Source organism: Numenius arquata, chromosome 25 (genome assembly GCF_964106895.1).
Source record: "Numenius arquata chromosome 25, bNumArq3.hap1.1, whole genome shotgun sequence".
In the NCBI taxonomy this organism is placed as follows: domain Eukaryota; kingdom Metazoa; phylum Chordata; class Aves; order Charadriiformes; family Scolopacidae; genus Numenius; species Numenius arquata.
Window position 1 is genome coordinate 1,629,054 of NC_133600.1, and position 23,090 is coordinate 1,652,143.

Below are 23,090 nucleotides of genomic sequence, written 5' to 3' on the forward strand. Positions count from 1 at the left end.
TATTGAGAGCCAATAAAAAGTTTTACAGGGTTTGGCCAAGCGTCAGGGCTTGCAGTGTGCTCATTTCCTGGAGCCTGAGCACTGGAGGGGTGTGGGTTTGCTTGTTTAACCCACAGGTAATGAGGCTGCGGCAACGAGGGCTCTTGGTGTGGGCATCACGGGAGCCCGGAGAGGAGCGGAGGAAGGTGGTGAGAGGGGGAGCGGGGCCGGGGTGGGAGCCAGGGAGGAGTCAGGGCTCTCTCCCAGCTTGGCTTGCTCAAAACACAGCAAGGGCTGAGCCGGGAGCAGAACAGAGGTGATGAATGCTGCGGGGAAGGCGGGATGTGCATGCGTGTGTCTGTCTGTCTGTCTCCCACGTGGCCCCCCAGCCTGCACGCGGCTCCTGCTGGACCCTCTGCGCTTTCCAGCCTGCGTTTGGCTTCCTGGCTCTCCTGCTCCTGCCACACTCTGTCCCTGCGAGGAGGAACCCAGCGTGGCCTCCCCCCAGGACCCTCCGGTCGGAGTCCTGGATGGAGGGAGAGTATGGCTCCCTCTTGGGAGCCTGGTTCCCTGAGCACAGAGGTGATTGATGGTACTTGTCACCTCACCCCTCCAGAAGGGAGCAAGGGGCCGATTTGGCCTCACTGTTGGGCTGTACCCGGGTGGACACGGTCACCTGCGTGAGGGAGTTGTGCGGAGTCGATGTTGCAGTTTCTTTGAATAGTTTGGGTTGGAAGGGACCTGTAAAGGTTATCTAGTCCAGCCCCCCTGCAATGAGCTCTCTGCTTCGAGGGGCTGAGCTGTTTGTGGGAGCTGAGGGGAACCCCAGGTTACCCCACCGTGCACAAGGCTTCCCACCAGTCTCACTGGGAAGTGCTGGGAGCTGCGTACGTGAGGTAGGCAAGGTGCTGCAGGACCGGTGCTGGAGGACTACCGAGCAAACAAGCATCCACGGCCATCAGTTACTGTCAGTGAGCGTGACAGAGGCTTTTGCCCAGGCTGTGGCTAGCAGCCCTGTTGGCCACTGTGCCTCACTCCGAGCTTTGCAATTAAAATCAAGGTTTGTTGGCAAGAGCGGAGGAAATGGTGGCCATCAGGAGCTGGCAAGCGAGGGACTAGTGATTCCTGGGTTCCTGTTCACTGGTGTCTGTTTTACCCCAGCCCAGCAGGCCTGTCATGGGAGCTCTGAGCGTGGTCATTCCCCACACGTCCCTTAGAAACCGTGTCCTCTCCCACGCGTCCTGGCACAGGGTTGCTGGCACAGAGGTCCCGGCCCAGCCGCAGCAGAGGTTGGTGCTGGGAGAAGTGCTCTGACTCAGCCCCTGGACCCGCAGGGATACTCCTGGCGAGCAGCCGCCTGGGGAGAATATCCTCTTTTCACTTCGTAGGAAATTGCACGCCTGGCGTGGTTTGCCCCATAACGTCATGATTTACGTGGGGACTCTGGGGTCTGACGAGCAGCAGCCTGGCCCCAAGTGCCTTGGTCGTGCCTCCGAAGGGCTCCCCGCTGCCAGCAGCCCTTCTCCGTGGGGACGTTGTTCTCCTCAAGTGATGCTCTACTGGCTCCGACCTGGAGACACCCATCGAGCGTTTTGCCTTCTGCCGTGGCCAGATTCTTATTTCTTTATTTATGCCAGCATCTTTGGCTGTCACCCTGTGACAGTCCTGGTACCCTAGCTTCTCTCACCCTTCAATTGTGGCACCCTTCATCCTAGTGGGAGTTACCTGTAACGCAGGGAAGGTGTTGGAGGGGCTCTGCAGATCTGGGGACAGGAGCCTGGAACCCACAGGGGTCTTCTGCCTCCTGGTTTCCTTGTGCTAATTTTCTCCCTCTCCTTTCTGCAGCTGGGAGACCAAGGAGCCACGCTGGGAGGACCCTCTCCGCAGGATGTTCTCTCCACCAAAGAACTCCCTGTAACAGGCGACGATGACAATCCCGGCGGGACCTTGGAAAGCACTAACATTTCAGTAGCCCAGCACCCGTGGGCGGCCGCTTCTCCCTCCTTCTCCACACCCCGCCCTCCCACCGCTCACCGTGATGGTGTATTAACCAAGAAGAACCCTGCTTCTTTCCTCCTCACCCCTCAACTTTCGGCAGCTCTGGGATTTGTATGGCAGCAGCGTAACCGTGGAGAGGCCGGGGTATCACAAACTTATGGATTTTGATAAGAGAGGAGGGAAAGGGGACCTGGAGGAAGGTAAAAGGATGTCCAAGACAGGTGGAGGAAGGAGCAGTCATGGAAGCCGAAGTGCTGGAACCAATTCGGGAGTCTTAATGGTGGGTCCCAACTTCCGGGTCGGCAAGAAGATTGGATGCGGCAATTTCGGGGAGCTCCGACTAGGTGAGAAGGGCCTTCTTCTGTCCTCGCTATAACTCCCTGTGCAGGGATTGCCCCGGCACCTGCCTCCTGCAGCAGGAGGAGCGGGCACAGGCCTGTGACCGTCAGCACCAGGGTGTTGGCTTGGCCATACGGCATTGAAGCGTTGCACATTGCCCTTGCTTCCTTCAGTGTCCTTTTCCTCAGCCCCTTCACGCTGTGCTTGATCTTTGGTCAAGCTTTGATCAAGATCTTTGATCACAGCCCAAAGGACTGATTGCAGAGGTGTTTCCCAGAGGTGTTCTGGGCTTCCCGGTTCAAGAAGAATAGGGAACTGCTGGTGGGGGTACAACAAAGGGCTATGAAGATGATGAGGGGACTAGAACATCTCGCTTGCGAAAAAGGCTGAGGGACTTGGGTCTTTTTAGTCAGACTGAGATCTGAGCAGCGCCTATAAATACTTAAGGGGCGGGTGTCAGGAGGATGGGGCCAGTCTTTTTTCAGTGGTGCCCAGTGACAGGACAAGAGGGAACGGGCACAAACTTGAACATGGGAAGTTCCATCTAAACATGAGGAGGAAGTTCTTTCCTGTGAGGGTGGCAGAGCCCTGGAAGAGGCTGCCCAGAGAGGTGGTGGAGTCTCCTTCTCTGGAGACATTGAAAACCCGCCTGGATGTGTTCCTGTGGGACCTGCTCTGGGTGACCCTGCTCTGGCAGCGGGTTGGAGGAGAAGGCTTCCAGAGGTCCTTTCCAACCCCTGCCAGTCTGTGATTCTCATCTCCTCCCTATACCTGTCGCTCTTCAGGGTTTGTCAGGGAGAGTGTTACAGTTCAGTCCTGTCTTTTGGAAGTGGTGGCGGGACCACGTGGGCCTGGGTGTCCCCCCAGTCCAGGAACACCTAGTGGGTAATGTTTCACGAGATGCCACTGTGTGCTCACCAGATCTCACCCCACTTGTGCACGAGATCTCACCCCACTGCTGCATCACGTGCCTCAGGAGAGCGGATAGAGGGTGGAGGCCTGTGGGATGTTCACTCTGCTGGGGGGAGCAGCTGGGGAAGAGTCAGTATTTTATCCTGGGTAAATTCTCCAGTTGTTGAAACTGGTTATTTCAGAGACCAATAAAAATTTATGCGGGGGAGAGAGAAAGGGCTGAGTAAAACCCAAACGCTTTCCACGGTTGCTTTCCATTTTGAACCAAGTTCATCAGGAAACGGTTCAAGCAGATTCTTGTTTAGAGGGTGGGTTGGGAGAGGTCCCAAGGACTCGGCGTGCCCTGGGAGGCTTTCAGCAAGCTCTTAACTCTTGGGTTGGCGTCAGGCAGCTGGGAGAGGCCAGGCAGTGCCAGGCACCGCCGTGCCAGCAGTGCAGCCTGGATGTCTCCAGGAATGCGCCTTGGACGTGCTGATGGAGTCTCTGCCAGGGGGAGCCTTGGCCTCATCTGCGAGTGCCTTGGGAAAGGGCTTTTGCCCTGAGAAGAGGGAAGAGTCGGGTCCCCGGAGCGGGCTGGGAGGCTGTGACGGCCGTGAGGACTTGTTGCTCCGTGATATTTTAAGCAGCGCCTTTTCAAACCAAGCTCTGAGCTAAACCTGCAGTAAATGTGGTCGTCTGGGCAGGCTGTTTGCATGCAAAAGGAGTGGTAGGTGGGAGGCTCGGGCACCCGCATGGAGGGTGGGGTGAGTTCTCCCACCTCCCTGGGCCGCCTCTGTCTGTGGGGAGTTAATGTTAGCTCTTCCCAGCGTGACAGACTGGCTGGTGCCAGGCTAAACCCTCCTGTTCCTGAACTCCCCGATGGGATCGCTGCTTAATTGTAGAGCTTGGGAAAAATGCTCTATTTAAAATCCAGTCAAGTAGTTCCTGTGTTCAGCAGTGGAGGATCTGTCTCTCCCAGTGTCATGAAGAGCTCTCATCCTTCCTCCAGACCAAGGTGGTGTGGAAGGGGAGGTATTTAGGGATTTTGCTGTGCCAGCTGCTCCTTCCACTACCCAGGTCGATCTGGACACCCCCTGGGGACCCTGCGCCTCCTGCTGCCCTGCAGGGCTGGCTGGGAGGGGTGGACCTGGCTCTCTGGGCTGTGCAGGGCCTACCTGTGTGTCCTTCCACCTCCTTTTTCCTGCTCGCCAGCCAATGTGCCACAGTGGGTACATGTTTCTGGGTGAGCTCTCTTCCACGATGCCACTCTAGGCAGGATTCTGAAACAACCAGGGCTGTGGCTGTTGCTTTGTGTGGTGTGCTCAGCACTGAGGGACGGTGTGATCCCCTGCCATAGCCTTTCCCCTCACATTTTGGGGACAGCATCAAGGTGGATAAGAGTCTCACGTGGATCTGAGGAACATCTGTGGAACTGGGAGTCTGGGTTGCTCAGTGCGGAGCCGCTGCAGGGAGCGGTTGGGCTCAGTTTGCTCATGGCTGAAGGGACAAGCAGAGAGCTCTTGCTCTGGGGCTCTGCAGCAGTCAATTCTTGCTGCCAGAGTTTGTCCTTGCCACCAGCAAGAGAAGCTTCTAGTCCCTTTGCGTGGTTTTCCTTGCCCTGTAGTGCCCGGCTGTGACGTGGTAATGGCCTGAGCACAAGATCTCAGGGCAGTGGAAGCCACAGCTATGTGGCTTTTCTCCTAAAATCGCATTTCTCTTCCTTAGGTGTGCCTCTGAGCTGCCTCAGGGCTCAAGAATGCCTTCAGGACTTCACAGAAAGTAGGGATTCCTCCAGATGAATGGCAAGGGACCAGAGAGATCCCACTGGGAAGTGGTGGCATGAGCAGGGATGCATCCTGGACACTCAGTTTTCCCCTGGGAATTGAGTTTTCAGTCCTCAAGGCAGGCTGGTTGCAGAGGTCGAAGTGTAGCTCAGTGTTTAAAAGCTCACAATTTTTTTTTGGACTTTTTCCTTTAGTAAAAAAAAACCGGAGATCTTGCAAAAACACACTGGGAGGTGACTCCTCCACCTCCCGGCGCTGGGCATGGAGGAAGATGAACTTGTCTTCCTGAAACAGGTACCATTTTGCCCAGTTTCACCACCGCACCGAGAGGCAGGTGCCCATCTGTCCTTCCAGGTGCCTCAGCTCAGCGGTCCCAGATGGGGACAAGTGTCTTCCCAGCTACAGAGATGTCCAAAATCAAGTGACTTGTTTAAAAATAAAACTAAAAAAAAAAAAAAAAAAAAATTGGCATAAGGTATTTGTGGAAGCCAGAAGGGGAATGACTTGGGCAGGAGTTCCTGGCTGCCAGAGCCATGCTTGGATCCCCCCCCTCCCCCTTCCTGCTGGCTTTGGCACCCCAAGCCATACACAGACATAGTGCCAGTCCCCAAATGTAGTGCCAGTCCCTGTCCCAGTCCGGCAGCACAGCTGGCCAGTTCCCCGCTGTACGAGCAAAACTGGTCACCCCATCCTGGTGCTTCACCCTGGGCTGGGCAGGGCACTGAGCCTTGGCCAGCACATCCCAAGTGCTTGTTCCTCCCCCTGCCAGCCCGCAGCCATGGGCTAGTGCCAGCCCAGCTCCTCCTGGGGCTTTCCAAAGGCAGTCCTGGGCAACACCCGCTGCCTGCAGCACCTCTCCCCCCCACCCCCAGCTTCCCCCCTGCCCTGGCTGGACAGCCCCCCTGCCTGTCTGCTGCCCGCAGCCAACCCTGCTCCGTGCCAGGGCTGGATGCTGCCCTCTGAAACACAGGGCAGGAGGAAGCTGGTGGCAGCAGGGGTGGCTGGAGCGTGGCTGGTGGCTTGTGTGCCCTGGCACTGGGATAGGGCCACTGTCTCTGCCAGCTCTCTGTGCCCCTGGGAGCGAGGCCAGCACGTACCGCTCACAGGGAGGGTTTGTCAGAGCAGGCCCCTCTGAGCAGTTCCTCGGTGGTGCTTTGAGGTGGGCTGTGATAGGGGAGAGGAGGAAAACCCAAACATTCACCATAAAGGTCAAAATTGAGCCCAAAGCACCTAGGTGGTATGGAATCCCCCTTCCCTGAGCTCTGCCTGGTGCTGGGCTGCCTCAGAGCTGTGCTTTGGAGCCAGGAGCTGCTGTTTGTCCTGCCCAGGTAGGGACTTCCCTGATGGCCCCCTTCTGAGCCTGGCCCAAGACTGGGTCATGGAGCTACCCTGGGGCAGGCTTCCCAGGGAGAGGGATCCTTCCAGTCCCTAAAAGGGGCCTACAGGAGAGCTGGGGAAGGGATTCTGGATCAGGGAGGGGAGCCACAGGAGGAGGGGAAAGGGTTTGACACTGGAAGAGGGGAGATTGAGATGAGATCCGGGGAAGCAATCCTTTGCTGCGAGGGTGGTGAGAGCCTGGCCCAGGTTGCCCAGAGAAGCTGTGCCTGCCCCATCCCTGGAGGGGTTCAAGGCCAGGTTGGAGGGGGCTTGGAGCAAGCTGGTCTGGTGGGAGGTGTCCCTGCCCAGGGCAGGGGGTGGCACTGGGTGGGCTTTAAGGTCCCTTCCAACCCAAACCAGTCTGTGATTCTAGGATTCTATGTGGGGAGGGACAGGGACCCAGCGGAGGCTGCTGCTTGTGCTCTTCCTAAAATAAACTTCTGCAGATGTGCTTTTTGCAGCTTTCCCGTGCTCACCCCTCTCCCCCAGCCCGGTGCATTCATTTCTAATGGCAGCTTGGAAACACAGCAGCTGTTTTCCTTCGAAGTCAAAGGCTGGAAATCAACTTGTTTTTAAAAAGTAAACCCAGGGTTTTGGAGGGAGGAAAATGAGGGGGGTGGGTCCTTGTGCGGCGTGTGAGCCAGCAGCAGGTCACTACTACAGCTGGGCCGGAGCCACGTCCCTGCTGAATGGTCACGTGCGAGTGCTGGGGACATTCCCAAGCTCTCTTGAGCTGTGGCTCTCACCCCTGGCCTGCAGCCTCCCGGGGGGTCACTTTTTGAAGGTCACAAAAGGTACCTTCAGAAAAAGTGGGCTGGGGTCCTGCATGTTTTCTCTCTGTGGCTCCGCGGGGACCTCCGCACGCGTGCAGGTATGGTGAGGGGCTCTGCTGTACTGGCTGCTCAGAGCCACAGACCCACCACGTGCCACAGGGGGCTCATGGGTGTCCTCGGAGGAGGCTGTGGGAGAGAAGAGCCCACACGCTGACGGCTCCTCTTGCCTCCCTTGCTCACGGTTGGTTTTCCTCTTGGTCTTTCAGAGCTTCCTCTAGAAGAAGGTCAAACTCTAAAATAACTTTTCTCTTTTTTTTTGACGGTATTAATGCTCTGAGGAACTGTCATTGCTTGGAGTGATGCAGCTTGTGTCGCCGGGGCTGCGGTGCTGGGCCGGTGCCTGGATGCCTTTGTACAGAGCTGCTGCCTTTCCCTGCGTTCCTCGACTGCGTCGCCTGGGGACCGGAGAACCCAAGTTGCTAGTCCCCGTGCCCCGGCACATCTCCCTGCTCCTGCTGCAGGCCTGACCATGGGGCACAGAGGCTCCCGGTGCCATCGGTGTGGCGCTGTCACCCGCGCCGTGCCATAATCGAGTGGCAGTGCCAGGAAGAGGGGCCGGCACTGGATGGGGACCCGGTTGGGAGCCTGGCTCCTCCTGGGGCCGCCGTGATGTGCAGGAGCAGGTGTCGGATCCCCCCCCGCTGCCAAACCTGCCTCTGGGAGGGGGGCGATTTGGGTGTTAGCACAGTGTTAAGAGAAAGCCACGTCCGGCTTTTAAATGCGATACAGAGCCCGGATCTGGCTGCCTCCTCCGATGGTGGCTGTGGCTGGGCTCTGATGGGACACGCCGTGTCCCACAGGTGTCCACAGCAGCTGGATTCAGCGCCGCTGCCAGCACTGAGCTGGGCAAAGGCCTCTCTGAAAACGCAAATATTTGCTTTCTCCTGTTCATCTTGCCACTTTTCTCTTTTTTTCTTCTTCCAAAAGCACCTTTTCTTCTGTGAATCCTGCAGTGCTGCCTGCTTGGGTCTTCCTCTGGGGCAGTCTGTGGACTCCAGCACATTTATCACCATTAGCGAGTGCTGGGCAGAGCAGGGGGTGGCTGTGGGAGCTGCTCCGGGAGCTGCAGCGAGGAGTTCCCTGGCGTGGGCCTGGGGAAGGACCCTCCAAGCCCTGCCTCCTTCTCTTTTGCTTTCTTTCCTCTTGCTTTTTTTTTCCCTCATGATAGGCCGGTTCTGCTCTTCGCACCTTTTGGTTTTATCAGGGAAGGGGAAGAGGATGATGGTGGTTAGATGGTCTGTACTCTCCCTGCTCCCCCATCTCCTCTAGCAGCTTTGTCCAAGCCCTCTGAGTGTTACAGGAAGGGGTGAACCACGGGGGTATCAAACAATTTGGACTCATTTGTTGGGCTGGGAGAGGGCTGCCAGCTCCCAGAACGTTTTTGTGGGTAGCTTTCTGTGCCGGCAAGCCACGGGGGGGGGGGCAGTGTAGTGGGGACAGGACAGATGCCACGTAACAGGGACAGGGACAACCCTGCTGGGGATGCTCCTGCCTCCTTCCCTTCTCCCTCCTGGCTGTGCTGGGCCAGTTTTGCAGTGCCCCTCTGGCAGGGTGGCAGGTATCCTGCCATGTTATATTTTTCCCTCTTCAGACCCCACCTAACCTCAGGGAAAACTCCCTTGTGAGTCTTCTGGTTGCGTGTCACTGCCCTCAGGGCAGCAGTGAGTTTTTTTGGACTGAACTGTATGGCCCTGGGGCCAGAACTCATCTTAGCTGGGGAGGACGTGGGGATGCTGTGCCATTGTCACAGGCAGGGCCACACTGAGCTCTGTCTGCCCCTGCATCCTGGCCGGCGGCTGGGGCTGTTTTGCTCTCCCTTGCTATTGTTTGCAAAACACAGAGGTCCCGGTGCGTGGAAGATAAGCTGCCTGCACGCGCTTCTCCTCCCTGCCGGCCTGCTGCCTCTTCTCCCCGTTAAGTCGTTGAGAGGTGACTGTGCTCACAGCGGGGACTGCACTGGGATCCACTGGGATCTCAGTTCTTCCCTGCCCCAATCAAGTTCCCAATGAACTGAGAGTTTCTTCTCTGGAGCTCTGGGGGATGTCCCACCTCCTCCCCAGGAAATGTCAGGCCCTGATGGGCCAGAAACCCTGGATCTGGCATACGCTGGTGTTAGCCAGGCGTTTCTCCCTCCCTAATCGCCTACTTCCTAATTGCTGTGAAGGGATTTGGTTTTGCAGAAGCAGGAGACAAAGTGGCTTGGCAGAGGTCCCCTGGGATGGGAGAGGGTCAGCGAGGCAGCAGGATTGAGCCCTTCCTTGGCTGCAGAGCCTGGCCCTGGGAGGAGCCGCTCCATTAATATCTCCCATTCATCCCTCTTCCCGTAATCCTGCTGCCGACTCTGGCGCTCAGCAGCTGGCTCTGATGTCACCCGGCGAGGATTTATTGCTGCTTCAGGTGGAGAGCAGCAGTCGGAGCAGATGAAATCTTATGCCAGGAGGAGCTTGTTCCCTGAGCAAATTGCTTGGAGAAAATCCGAGGAGACAGATGCAGCTCCATCAGATACGCACATGCCAGGCAGTGGGATCGCGTGTCGGCTGGCTCTGCGTGCCACGGAAGGGAACCTGCTGCCATTAACTCCCATCTCCCTGGTGTCCTGGGGGGCTCTGGCAGAGGGGGCACTCAGATATTTCTCCAAACCTCTTTAATCTTTGCCTTTACAGACCAGGGGCAGAGGTTGTACTGACGCTTCTCGAGTGTAACACCTTCCTCATGCCCTCCTGGCTCTCTGGGGTGAGCAGAGTGATGTGCAGACACCGTTAGTTCAACCTTTCTATAGTGTGAAAACTCCCATAACACCAGGAAGTCTTTTACAGGGGTTTAGGGTGGCACGGCTGCCCTTTCAGCTCTCCTGGGCACTCGGAGGCAGGCATCTGCCCCCCACCCCCAGCACTTCGGTGCCATCAGCTCCTCCTCGCACAGTCTGGGCCGTGCTGTGGGTCTGCTCCCGGCTCCCCCTGCACCCTCGGGTGGGTGGGAGCATCCTGAAGGATGTGGTTGAGCCTCACATGTGTGCGCACACACACACACACACACATACCATTCCCAGGAGCGACTCCAGCCCTGGGGAAGGGATTTCCACCTACCTGCGGTGTCTTCCAACCTTCCAGCTGCGATGCCTCAAGCTGTCCCAGTGCTCTTGGGAGGTCCTTCCTCCCTGCCACCCTCTGCGTGGTCCCACAGAGCAGCATCCCCCAGCTCTGGACAGCCCTCCCAGAGCAGGGCAGCCCCTCTCCGGGCAGGGCATCCCTAGGAGAAACAGCAAGTCCCAGCCTTGTTCCCTTCTTGGCTAGTCCCATCCCTATAGGCCAAGACTGGGACATTGTCCCCTCCCAGCAGACTTGGCTCCCTCCAGCCCCCCAACAGCCTGCCCATCCCAGAGGAATCCACCTACCCCATCTGGAAGTAATTACCAGGCATGTTGCAACTCCCCACAACCATTCCTGCTCCCACTGGTGCCTCGAGGACTGTTTATGTGTTGTGGGAGCCACCGAACCTGTTTGGGATGTTCTGCAGCCCCGGAGCCCTCAGGGGACGGTGGCGGGTGTGATGTGGGGTTAATGCGAAGGCTCACTTGCTTCAATTGCCTTTTTCTTCTCTCTCCGTGCAGGAAAGAACCTCTACACGAACGAATACGTAGCTATCAAATTGGTGAGTCCCTCTGTGGTCGGGGTGGTGATGTTGAGGCCACCTGGGAGGGAGATTATTGTTCGCCCTCCCCAGGCTGTCAGAGCGGGTTGTGGTGGGTGATGGCTGGGTGGCTGCGCGGGGAGCCGTGCTCGCTGCCAGGAATTGAGGGCAGGCAAAGCAACACACGTCACTGCAGGTGGGGTGAGCTGGGCCTGGAGAGAGAAGAGCTGGGTCATCGCTTCTCCAGGACCTCGCCGTGGCCTGTGCTGAGCTCAGCCGGTGCCAGCGGCAGAGAGACCTCCAGGGGAGGGTGGTCCCCACTGATACCTGCTCCCATCAATGTCTACCCCAGCACCCGGATCTCTCTGGAGGGGGTGGATCTGGCTCCCATATGGGCTGCTTTTCTCTCATTGTCCCCTGAGGCTTCATCTCTATTTTATACCAGTTTTTCTCAACCCCGAATGCTTTCAGTCCAGCTGCTGCCAGCATGTGAAGGAGGTGTCTGACACCCAAACCTCCCTAACATCCTGCTCCCTACAACAGCCTTAACTGTTCTCCTTCTCTCCTCCAAGGAACCCATAAAATCCCGGGCCCCTCAGCTGCACCTGGAGTATCGGTTCTACAAACAGCTCGGCAATGCAGGTACGGGGCCGGGCTGAGCTGCCACGGGGAGCTGGCGACACGGCTGGGAAAGGGGGAGGCTTCCTATAAATGTGACTCCACAAATTCGCTCCCCGGCGTGAGCGACTCCTGCCCATCTGCTCGGCTTGGGAGAGGCTGATTTTACACAGAGCCACGTCTAATCTTTGATCCCTTTTTATTTAGTTCTTTCCCCCCACCTCCCCCGCAGCAGTCAGGGATGCAGATGGAGCTCCCTCCTCCTCCCTCCTGCCAAGAGCAGGGCCAGGCTGTCTGCGGTGTGGAGGGAGGGCAGTGCAGAGACATCTCCCCATGCAGCCCCCCATCCTGGCTCCAGCAATGGCGTAGCCGTGACAGCGTGGCCGTGTCCTGCTCAGCCCTCCTGCAACCCCTGACAGCCCCTGCTCCCTCTCTTGCAGAAGGAATTCCTCAGGTTTACTACTTTGGCCCCTGCGGAAAGTACAACGCCATGGTGTTGGAGCTGCTAGGACCCAGCCTAGAAGATCTCTTTGATCTGTGTGATCGGACCTTCACGCTCAAGACCGTCCTGATGATCGCGATCCAGCTGGTGAGCGCAGCACCTCCACCTCGCCTGTGGCTCTGCGGGGCTCTGCCTGGCCCTGAATTGCTCTGGGTGGCTCTGCATGGCTCTGGGTGGCTCTGCACATCCCGCCGGGCTGCAAACCACCCCAGGGGAGCGGGGTGGTGCCTCAGCACGGCAGTCGGGGTGTGTGGGGATCCCCAGGAAAGAGAAGGGGAAGGAGGGATGCGCCTGGCACTGCCTGCTGGCTCATCCCAGTCTACCTCCCTTCGTACCTCGCCCTCTCCAAGATGTAGGGGGGGCTCTCCCTCACCCCCACGCAGCCCCTCTCTGAGCACAGCCAAGCGTTTCTCACTGTCTCCGAGATGTGGCCGGACTGAGGTTGTCTCCCAGGGCTGGAGGACTTATCCCCCTCCTTTCGACCCAGGGTGACACACAGGCTGAGGGGAGCAGGGCGGCAGTCTGGGCATAAGGCAGTCGGACCAGAGTTGGGCCCAGGGGTGCGTGCAGGACACATGGTGCTTCTCTGCCGTGGTGCTGATGTCTCCTTCTGCCCCCAGATCACACGGATGGAGTACGTCCACACCAAAAGCCTGATCTACAGAGACGTCAAGCCAGAGAACTTCCTGGTGGGGCGGCCGGGCAGCAAGCGGCAGCACACCATCCACATCATCGATTTTGGCCTGGCCAAAGAGTATATTGACCCCGAGACCAAAAAACACATCCCCTACCGAGAGCACAAGAGCCTGACAGGGACAGCACGTTACATGAGCATCAACACCCACCTCGGGAAAGGTATGTGTGCGCTGAGCCCTGCCTCGGCCAAAAGGGAAAGGGAAGGGGACTGCAGGGTGTGAGCTCCCCCTTACTATTTATGGGGCCAGGGACAAACTTCCCCTCCTGCTCTTCAGCCTGGGATGTTGTTCTGGGAAATTGGGCTGCCGCAGGGTCTGGCAGGGACAGGGAAGGTGGCTGTAGAGGGAACGTGCCCATGTCTTTTTCTCTCTGTGCAGAACAAAGCCGCAGGGATGACCTGGAAGCATTAGGGCACATGTTTATGTACTTCCTCCGTGGGAGCCTCCCTTGGCAAGGCCTCAAGGTAACTGCCGGCTTCCGCTGCCCCTGGGCACGGCTGCCCCCTGGGTCTGGCTCTGCCCTGGCGCGGGCAGCATTGGGGTGTGGGGAGGGGAAAGCTGTGACCCCCGGGGTGTTGGAGGGTTCCAGCCCACCAGATGCAGGGGCTGTTGCTCTGAGCTCTGTGCCAGGCCTTTGCTGTGCTGAGTGGCTGTAGGTGTCCCCCTCTCTGTGTCCCTCCCGCTTTGTGGGTATCCAAGCCGCTCTCACAGTGGGTAACGTGGAATCCCACTCCCTGACATTTGTCCTCCAGACCTGCCCTGGGTGAGGGGATTCCCTGGGAATGAGCTCTCACTGGTACCTGGAAAAGGGGGATCAAGAAACCGTTCATGGTCTTACAGCATTCAGTGCCTTCCCCTCTCCCGGGGACATGCTGACCTTTGTGCTGACCCCGCTCCTTGTCTCCACAGGCTGACACGCTAAAGGAGAGGTATCAGAAGATCGGCGACACCAAAAGAGCCACTCCAGTGGAGGTGCTCTGTGAGAACTTCCCAGGTGAGATCACTCTGCATGGCCTGTCCCTGTCTCCAGCCTGTCCCCAGAGCCTGCTGGTCTGGCCTCTTGTCCCCCTGTCCCATCTGAGCCCGCTCTGTCCCCGCAGAGGAGATGGCCACATACTTGCGCTACGTGCGGCGGCTGGATTTCTTCGAGAAGCCAGACTACGACTACCTGCGGAAGCTCTTCACAGACTTGTTCGAGAGGAACGGTTACGTGTTTGACTACGAATACGACTGGGCAGGGAAACCCTTGGTGAGTGGGGAGGGAGCGGGGATGGACAGAGGGTGCTGGGCCCCAGGGTGCTAGGGCGGTGGGCAGCACGGGTGGGAGTCAGCATGGACTGCGGCAGCAGCCTGGGGGGGGATGCAGGTGGGCTGTCGTCCCTGCCACGCACATCCCCGCCCGAGAGATCAGCTCCACCAGTCCTCACCAGACACCGGCAGCCACCTCCAAACTGGGGCTGTCGTGCTGATGAGTTAAAGCAGAAATAGTGAGAAATTTCTGTGAGACAGAAATTTGAGGCTCCTGGAGCTCAGGGGAACCCAGCAGTTGAGTTGGTGCCTTGTTTTCTGCCATGGGCACACTGCGGGGGCTCGCTGCAGCCACACACCGAGCGTGGAACTGCTGGGGTGGGGGTAAGGGCTGGGATCAGGCCCCAATTCTGGGGTGTTTTGCGTCTTTGACCAGAGGTCAGATCGTGGGGCACGGGGCGGCAGGAGGGGTGCTGTACCACGGCTGATATTTGTCCTTGTCGTGTCCCCAGCCCACCCCCATCGGCACGATGCACAGCGAGGTGCAGGTGCAGCCCCCGAACAGAGGAGACAAAGCACAGCCACACACCAAACACCAGGTGAGTGGCGGCACTGCCCCGGCCGGGGCACGGCACCACAGTCACGCACAGCTCGGGCTTCTGCTCCACCGACCCACAGAGCCCAGCGGGGCCTCTGGATGGCAACAGGCACTGGGGCATCCTGTTTTCCCCAGTGCTGTCTGTGGGAGGGCTTCCTCCCTGCAGGTCTGGGTCTGTGGCTAGCAGGGGGACCAGGGTGGTGTCCCGGGGGCCAGGTGGCCTGGCAGAAGCGGGAGGAAGCGGCTGTAGCACGGTGGGGAAGTGCCAGGCCTGGGCTTCAGCTGGCCCAGCACAGTACAGGCTGAGCCACCTTGGGCTAAGGACAATGTCCCCAGTGCTGTGTCCCCATGGGAGTAACTTGCTGCTCTGTTCGCGGTGCCACTTTCATCAACAAGGTGGGGACATGGGACAGGGGAGCGGGTTGCCTGTGCCTCGGGGGGGATTCGTGGGGCAGCTTTACAGCATGTGGCCCCGTGCTGGAGAGAGGGGGTGGCTTTGCCCCAGGAACCAGCAGGGCGTGTGGGGCAGGGGAGGGAAAGGGGCAGAGCTGTGCAGGCAGCTTCCGCCTGGGTCGCTGTGGGAGAGGGGCTGGGCTGCCTGACGTTCCTCCAGTGAGGTGGCCTGTCCTGCCCTGGTGCAGGGAACACAGCGTTGGGACTGCTGCCATCCAGAGCAAACCTCATGCGTTTCCCCAGTGGTCCCGTACAGACCCTCGTCCTCTTGCCTTGACCCTCCACAGGCAGCAGAGCACCTGCAAATGGACTGGAGCTGAGGGTGCAGCACCCTCTCCTCCCTCAGTCGGCCCCGTGGTGTCCCTTGCTGCTGTGGCCGAGCACGAGGAGCCTGTGACAGCTCTGGCTTCTGCTGGGCAGCGCTTCCTTACAGGGAGGGTGACATCTTCAAGCGCCTCTGGTTTGTTCCTGGGAACTACTCTCCCAGTAAGATTCTGCTCTCTGCCTCCACTTGCAAGAAATGCCGTGTTGGATATCCCTTCTCGTGTTGGATATCCCTTCTCGAGGGCAGTGGGAAAAGCAAAGCACAAAACTCCCACGGTGTGGGAGGAGTTTCCAACCCGGGGCTGTGCCACGCTCACCGTGGCGAGGGTTTGGCAGTAGGGTGCTCCTCCGCTGCAGGAGAGCTGAGGAGCTGGGTACCCTTGAGGAGCAGCACAGCTCGCTCCCTCGCGAGGATCCGTGTCGGCCTCGGAACGTTGCGCTCGCAGGAGAGCGGTCAGTGGCGTCACCTCGGCCCAGCTGCACCTCCCTGCGCAGTGAGTGGCACTGCTGTCCCCACACGTCTGTGATGCAGCCACCAGCCCTGCGCGGGGCTGACCATGCTCCGTGGGGCTAGCCGTGCTCCGTGGGGCAGCGTGCCCTCAGCCACCCCGAGAGGACGTGCCTGGTGCCGGGGAAGAGCCCAGCTCCACTGCTGGGGGGTGCGTGTGTGCGTGTCGGTGGCAGGGAGGATGCAGATCCACGGTGTCACCGCAGGGACGGCTCTGGGGACCGCTGGGATGGTGCCCTCCGCAGTCACACACTCGAGCTTCTCCGGTCATGTTTTTGCTTTTGCATGTCTTATTTTCTCGACTCCCTTTGCCACTCTTCTCCCTGCCCCTTCCCTCCACCTCTCCCTTCTCTTTCCCATTCTTCCTCTTTTCTTTTTTCTTTTCTTTTCTTTTGTTTCTTTACATTCTGTTCCTCCTGCCTGTCGCGAGCAGCCGCCCGAGGGGACGGAGTTGTGGGATCCTCAGGCCAGTGGGCAGCCTGCCGAGGAGCCTTTGGGAGCTCACCTGGCAGCCGGCAGGCTCGGGGGGTCCGTCCAGGTACATGCAACCACGCGCCGAGGGCAGGGGCGGGCGCGGGAGGGAGCAGAGCCAACCCGCGCCACAGGACCTGCCCGTGCAGCCGGGCACGAGCCAACCTGTGTCTGCTGGCCGTGCCAGGGGATCAGCCCCACTCCCCATCCCTGAGGGTCTTGCACATGCCCAGGGTCTTGCCTCGGCTGCGACACGTGGACTGTGCTGCCCTGTCTCCGTGGCGCATCATGCTCACGGCTCACAGAGGAGGCTGGTGCTGCTTCCCGGGGTCTGCCGGGTTCCCTTGGCGCTGCCGGTGGGACTCGGAGGGCGATAGAGATGGACAAAGCGCTGGCTTTGTGCCACGCAGCGGCACGAGCAGCTGGCTGGGCATGGGGCTGTGCCCCCCGTGCCGCTCATCCCAGCAGTGCCGGGCACCACGGCCGTGTCCCACGTGGGGATGTCCCACTGTCTCCTGGTTTGACTGGGGTGACGGCTTCGAGCCCTGCTTCTCCTCCCCGTCCCTGGGCTGTCCTCGCCCTCGTCTCCCCGCTGGGTCCTGCTCTGGTCCCATCGCCCCCATGCTCGCCGCCCTCGCAGCCGTCTGCCCCCTTGGGCCAGGGGGGTCCAGCCCACGCGGATGCCCCCGCATCCATGGTGGGTCCCCCCCAGCTGGACCTGCGCTGCTTCCTCCGTCTCTGCTTCCGTCCCCGCCGCTGCTGCTCATTCCTGCTGCTCCATGGTGAATCTCTGCCGGTGCTGGGTCCCGGGCCTGGGCCCGGCTGCCATTGCCAGGCTGGGACAGACCGTCCCCTCGCTCTGCCCAGCTCCTCCTGTCCCTCGTCCCCTCCCCGTCGCAGCAGCTGCTCCCTGCTCTCGCTCTGCAAACCTTCCCCCTGTCCTCTGCCTGTGTCCGGCGCTGCAGGGGGGGGATCTTGGTGATACACAGGGGTCTCTGGGCTCATTTTGGGGGGCTGTAGCTCTGACGTAGCATCTGTGGCTGTCAGATGGCAGCTCCTCCACGAGTCTGGGTAAGGCCAAGCCTCCTTGCCGGGGATGAGCAGCTTGATGATCCTTTGGCCTCTGCATCCCCGGGGGGCTCCTGGCTTTGCCTGGGGGCAGTGGGTGCAGGAGAGGGATTCGGGCAAGTCCCCATTGCCTGTGCCAACCCCGTCCTTGCTTTGGTGACTTGGATCCTTGGCACCGCGCATGGCCCCGCTGCCCTGGCGAGCGGGCAAGGAGCCCAGGGCCACCTGGAGGCCGGTGGGAGCCCGCGGGGTGGGCGCTGGGCTGAGTCCTGCAGGGCCCGACGGGGCTGGAGAGCAAGAGCTGTGTGCAGTGCTCAGCCATGGCTCCTTCTCGGAGCTCACAGCTTCATGGGGCCGTGTCTGCGGGGCACGTTGGAGCTGGCTGCCAGGAAGCCCCTCTCCCAGCGGAGTGTGCGGGGGTTCCCGGGAGCCGGGATCCTCCCAGTGACGCCGCAGGGATCAAACTCCTCTGTGTGATGGGGCTGCTTGGGAACGCTCAGCACCGAGGCACCGTCCTGCTGCCCTGCCTGGGGACCTCGGTGCTCCTGGCACGGGGGGTCTGTGCCACCCCCTGGGGCTGCACCTCTCTGGGACGAGGGGATGAGGACAAGGATTGGCCCGTGCCCCGTGGCTGCCGCGCGCTGACCCTCCTCTCTCCCCAGGTGATGAGCTCCACCAACGGAGAGCTGAACACGGACGACCCGACGGCAGGACATTCGAACGCCCCCATCACAGCCCCCACCGAGGTGGAGGTGACAGACGATACAAAGTAAGGACGTGGCCCCACTGCCTCCCTCGCGCTGGGGCCGGGATGGATGAGGGTTTTGGCATCTGCCTTGTCCCATCCCCTCCGGGGAGGACCAGCCCAGCTCTAGAGAAGCTATCGCTCTCCCCTGGGACCCCACTCGGGGTGTCCCTGCTGGGCCACAGCCACCCCCAGCCCCTTTCCACCTCACCCCGCCCGGCCCTGGGGATCACGCATCCTCCCCAAAGCCAGCGCAGGTGGCCATGCACGGATCTGGGACCATTCCCCCTCCGGGAGCCCCTGCCTGGCCCTGGCTCTGGCCACTGGCATTTGCTGTGGCTGGCATCTGCCACGGCCAGTGTCACTGGCCCTGGTCGGTGTCACTTGCCGTGGCTGGCATTGCGTGCCGTGGCCGGCGTCACTCACCCTGGTCATTGTCACTTGGCGTGGCCATCACAGTGCTCCCTGTCCAGCCCCTGCCATGTGCTGGGGACACTTCCCGGAGCAGCTCTGCCCACGTGGGGCTCACCAGGACCCCGAGGGGTTTCTGTCCCCCCGACCGCCGGCTGCAGGCCCCGTCCATGTCCGGCCCCGGGCGCTGACAGGGTCCCCTCCGTCCCCAGGTGCTGCTGTTTCTTCAAGAGAAGGAAGAGGAAAACCACCAAGCGTCGCAAGTGAGCAGCGGGGCCGGGTGGAGCGGTGTGTGCGATGGCTCCTCTCCCTCCGGCCGGGGCTGGATCTTGACCCGCGGAGCCGGCGGCGGCGGCGGCCCCTCGGCTCGGCCGGGGACGGGGGGGGGGCCGAGCCGGACGGGCTCCCCCAGCGCCCCACGCGCAGGCGGGGAGCGGGGCCTCCCCAAACTGCTTGTCCTTTCCTCCGCCACTCGCCCGGCGCGTGGCCGTTTACTCGAACCGAGCCCGACTTCGCTGAAGTTCCTGCGTCCGTCAAAAAGAGAAAAAAGAAAAAGAAAAAAAAAAAGAAAAAAAAGAAACAAACCGAAACAAATCCACAGCGTCCCTTGCTTTTGAGTCTCTAACTAGTTTGAAAATGGGGATCAACTCTACAGACTCTGACCCGTCGCTGTCAGAAGAAGCAGAAGACAATTTCGAGAGCATTGGGCTAAGGAGGAATTATTATTTTTTTTTCTTTTTTTTTTTTTTTTTTTTTTTCTGTTGCTTCTTTGTCTCTTAAGTTAATTTAAAGTGAGTCTCGGTGCAGAGTGCTGAGTCGTCAGTCTTTCACCCTCATCTTCAGTGTTACTGAATTCTGCTCTTCCTTTAGGCAACCCCCCCCTGGGCTCCGCGTCCCCCCGTTGGGTGCCCCCCTCTCTCCCCCCCCCCCCTTCGTTAACGCCGTCGCTGACGAGCGGTGGGGTGTGGGGTTCGGTGAGCGGCGCTGGGGCGCGGGCGGGGGGCGCCGGGGAGGAAACGCGTTTACACTTCTTTTTCCGATGCACTTTTGCTGGAGACACGGGCCGGGTTCGGTCCCGCAGGAACAGGTCGGTGACTCTGGGGGGGCTGGGGGACGCGGGGACAGGGATGGGCCCGGGGTCCAGCTTTGAGGACGGCCCCGCCGAGGCCGAAGGGACCCACGCTGGGGGGGGGTGGGGGGGTGGCAGAGCAGGGCAGGGGAAGCAGCGCGGCCTCATCCCTGGCGCTGGGGTGGCCGGGGCTGGATGTGACTCCACCCCAACTTTAGGTGGTTTTTATCAGCCCCTTTGGTTTTACAGCCCCTTTGCCGCGTGTCTGAGCCCCCCCCCCCCCCCCGGGGGTGGCAGCGGGCGCAGGGGGGGTGGTGGCCGCGGTGGGTGGCACTGCAGGTGGCACGGGGGGGATGCGGTGAGCGTGGTGATGGGCGTGGGGATGGTCCAGCGCTGGTGGCGTCCTCCCACCCACGCGGGAGTCGGGCCTGATCCTGCACTGGGGGGGGAGGGGGGGGGAACTGGAGTTTTTAGACACAAATACACGGACGCAGAGACACACACACACCCCCCCCCGACACCCCCCTCACTCCCCCCGTTCCTCAACCCCCCAGGGCACTGCAGCTCCCCCCACCTGGGTGAACCCCTGCGCTGTTGTGTGTATTGACCATGGCACATTTTGGGGGGGGGGGGAGGGCGCACACTTACCTTTACCAAAACCCTGTTGTTCTGCCCCAAGAGAGGGGCTGAGGCTTTGGGGGTGCGGGGGGGGGGGGGGGTGCAGGGTGGGAACGGGACCATCTGTGGCTGCTTTGAAACATTTGTCCAAACTGACCGTCTCGGGGAGGGGGGGGAGGCTGGAGCCCCCGAATGGCAGGAGTGGGGGGGTGGGGGGGTCCCCCTGCCCTGCCCGGGAGCCCATGGGGACCTGGGGAGGGCACTGCACCACGACCCCCCCTCTTCCTAAATTTGGGATTCCCCCCCCCGGCTTTGGCTTCTCCTGGGCTGCAGTGGGGTGGGGGGGGGGCCAGGGCAGCCCGGGAGGGAGGGGGTGCTGGGGGGGGGGGGGTGTGTGATGTGCAACCTTTGACCTTGTTTCCCCAACGAGGCAAAGAAAACAAAACAAAAATGTTAAAAATCGCCTTAAAATGTTCCCTGGAAGCGGAGCCTGCCCAGAGCAGCCGCCCCGGCCGAGGCCGAAGAGGAGCCGGGGTGGGAATGGGCTGCCCTTGCCCGGCTCCGTCCCCAGCCTGCACCGCCCGGGGGGGGGCACCCAGGAGCTCCCCCCACCCCCCTGCCCCGGGACTGCCCCGTCCTTCCAGCGAGGAGTCCAAATACTGAGATTGTACGTGAGGGCGCGCGTTCCATCGCGAGTTTAGTTACTGCTTTAAAACAAAGTGTACAGAAACGGCATTTCGGTTTCTCTGATGCTTCCTGGAAGCCATAGAATTTAGGGGCTTTTTTTGGTTTTTTTGGGTTTTTTTTTGGTTTTGGTTTTTTTTTTTTTTTAATAAAACTATTCAAAAATAAATAAAAAAATCTTTAAAACCCTACGCATTCTCCTGTGCTTGACTGCACGGCCCCGAGGGTGGGGGACACTGACCAGCACCCCCTTTTCAGCTGAGGCTGGACCAGCAGCGGGTTCCCCGGCCCCTCGGTGCCCGTCCCCAGCCCAGGGCCGGCTCCTCGGCCGCGCACCGACCCATCCTGCTGCCGAACAGCACGGGGTGCAAAACGCCCCCCCCCCGCCCCCCCCCCCCAATTTCTTTATGCTGAGGAGGAGGAGGAGGAAGAACGGCTGGGGGAGGCCAGGGCGGCAGCAGTGACACTTGGTGGCTCCAGGCACGACCCTGCCCAGCCCGACTCTCCCCAGAGCTCCCAGAGGATGTGCCTGTGAAAAGCCGATGAATTGGGAAGTTGGTGGCACCAGAGGGCGATTCCCAACTGGAGCCCAGCGCTCCCACACCGGGGCACCTAACGGGGCTCCAGCCTGAAGGAACACGGCCCTGATGTGGATGGGGGAGCCCTCGGCCTCACGGCTGAGGAGGAGGAAGGCCGGGATGGGCATGATCCAGCCATGGCCACAGGACCTTGTGCCTCGAGCGCAGCACTGATCCATACACAAGGAAGAGCAGTGGGACAAGGCCAAGGTCCCCACGCTCCGGTGTCCCCCATGAAGTGGGGGGGCTCCCACAGCCCAGCCCAGGGGATGACCGTCACCAGGTGGCTCCCACTCGGCCCCACTGGTTCCTCCGTGCGAGCAGAGACCTGGGAGCTGCTGGAAGGTGCTTTGACGGGTGGATCCGGGGGCCGAAGGGCAGGGAGAGCCCAGCCCCGGTCCCTGCCCCACCACCTCTCCCCACACCGGGACCTGCCTTCCAGCCCTCCCTGCAGGGCCAGGGGAACAGCCCTTTACGCCGCCCCCCGGCTCTCAGGGACCCAGACTCACCCCTGCAAAGGCCAGGGCAGCTTTTAGTGCGTGATTAATTGCCAAAACCCTTTCAATTAAGGTTAAAGAAATTCAGTCATAAAATGACAGGCTGAATCTAGCACACACGGAGGGGATAACGCCCACTCTGCACCCCCTGCTCTCCCCCCACGAGAAACGTGGGTCCATAATAACCCCGTTCCCCAGAGGGTTTGATTCACCCTCCTCCAGGGACTCCGAGGAGCCCGGCTGGTCCCGGGCACCGCAGAGGAGCCAGCCCGGCCCCGCTCCCCCCAGCACCTCCCCTCTGACACCCCGCGGCCGGCGGCTCCCTGGAAATCAGGAAGAAACTTCCGTAAAGACAACCTGAATGTCTTTATTGATTTCCTATTTACAAATCACAAAGCTGGCCAAAAGCAGAGTGTGAACACGGAACGAGAGCGTCGGATACATTCATCAATACAGCACTGGAGTGGGGACGGTCCCAGCTCTGCTCGGAAGGTGACGTGGTACAACAGGATGTCTCATACTTTTGGGGAACAGGCATGTCCAACAATGAGTTACATTCATCTATCTACAAAAGCCAGAATTGCATCAAACTGCATAAAAGCCGTAAGAACAGGAGTTGCTCAGGTGTAGCTTCAGGTCGAGGCCTCGCCCTCCCCACAGGACGAGCCGCTGGAGCCGCGTGTGGGGCGAGGGCAGGAGGGGGGGACCGCGGAGGAGGATCTGCCTAAGGGAACAGGAGTAAAACCAGAGGCTTCCAGGGAGGAGGCAGCGCGGAGGCGCCCACCGGGGCTGAGCCGGGGCTGCCCTCGGGCCCCGCTCCTTCTGCAGCCAGAGCCAGCTTGGCTTCTCTCAAACCCCAATTATTTCCACTATTGCCACCCGTGAACAGTAACGGCCCGAGGTGGGAGATAATAGAACGGTTTGGGTGGGAAGGGACCTTAAAGCCCACCCAGTGCCACCCCCTGCCCTGGGCAGGGACACCTCCCACCAGACCAGCTTGCTCCAAGCCCCCTCCAACCTGGCCTTGAACCCCTCCAGGGATGGGGCAGCCACAGCTTCTCTGGGCAACCTGGGCCAGGCTCTCACACCTCCAGGGATGGGGCAGCCACAGCTGACCCCGGGGAAGGCGCAGGCCCCGAGGCGCTTGTCAGGGGCTCGTAGGGAAGTTCCCA

The 23,090-nt window shown here is 60.4% G+C and overlaps 1 protein-coding gene across 1 annotated transcript; it reads left to right on the plus strand.

The window, feature by feature from the left end:
- The first annotated feature begins 2,134 nt into the window (after window positions 1-2,134).
- CSNK1G2 (casein kinase 1 gamma 2) lies at window positions 2,135-19,007 on the plus strand. Its single transcript, XM_074163911.1, has 11 exons — window positions 2,135-2,321; window positions 10,812-10,852; window positions 11,404-11,473; window positions 11,890-12,038; window positions 12,572-12,806; window positions 13,025-13,110; window positions 13,556-13,640; window positions 13,747-13,895; window positions 14,407-14,493; window positions 17,979-18,085; window positions 18,685-19,007. The coding sequence occupies exons 1-11, from the start codon at window positions 2,135-2,137 to the stop codon at window positions 18,737-18,739; spliced, it is 1,251 nt and encodes a 416-aa protein (XP_074020012.1). The 3' UTR covers window positions 18,740-19,007.
- The last annotated feature ends 4,083 nt before the right edge of the window (window positions 19,008-23,090 follow it).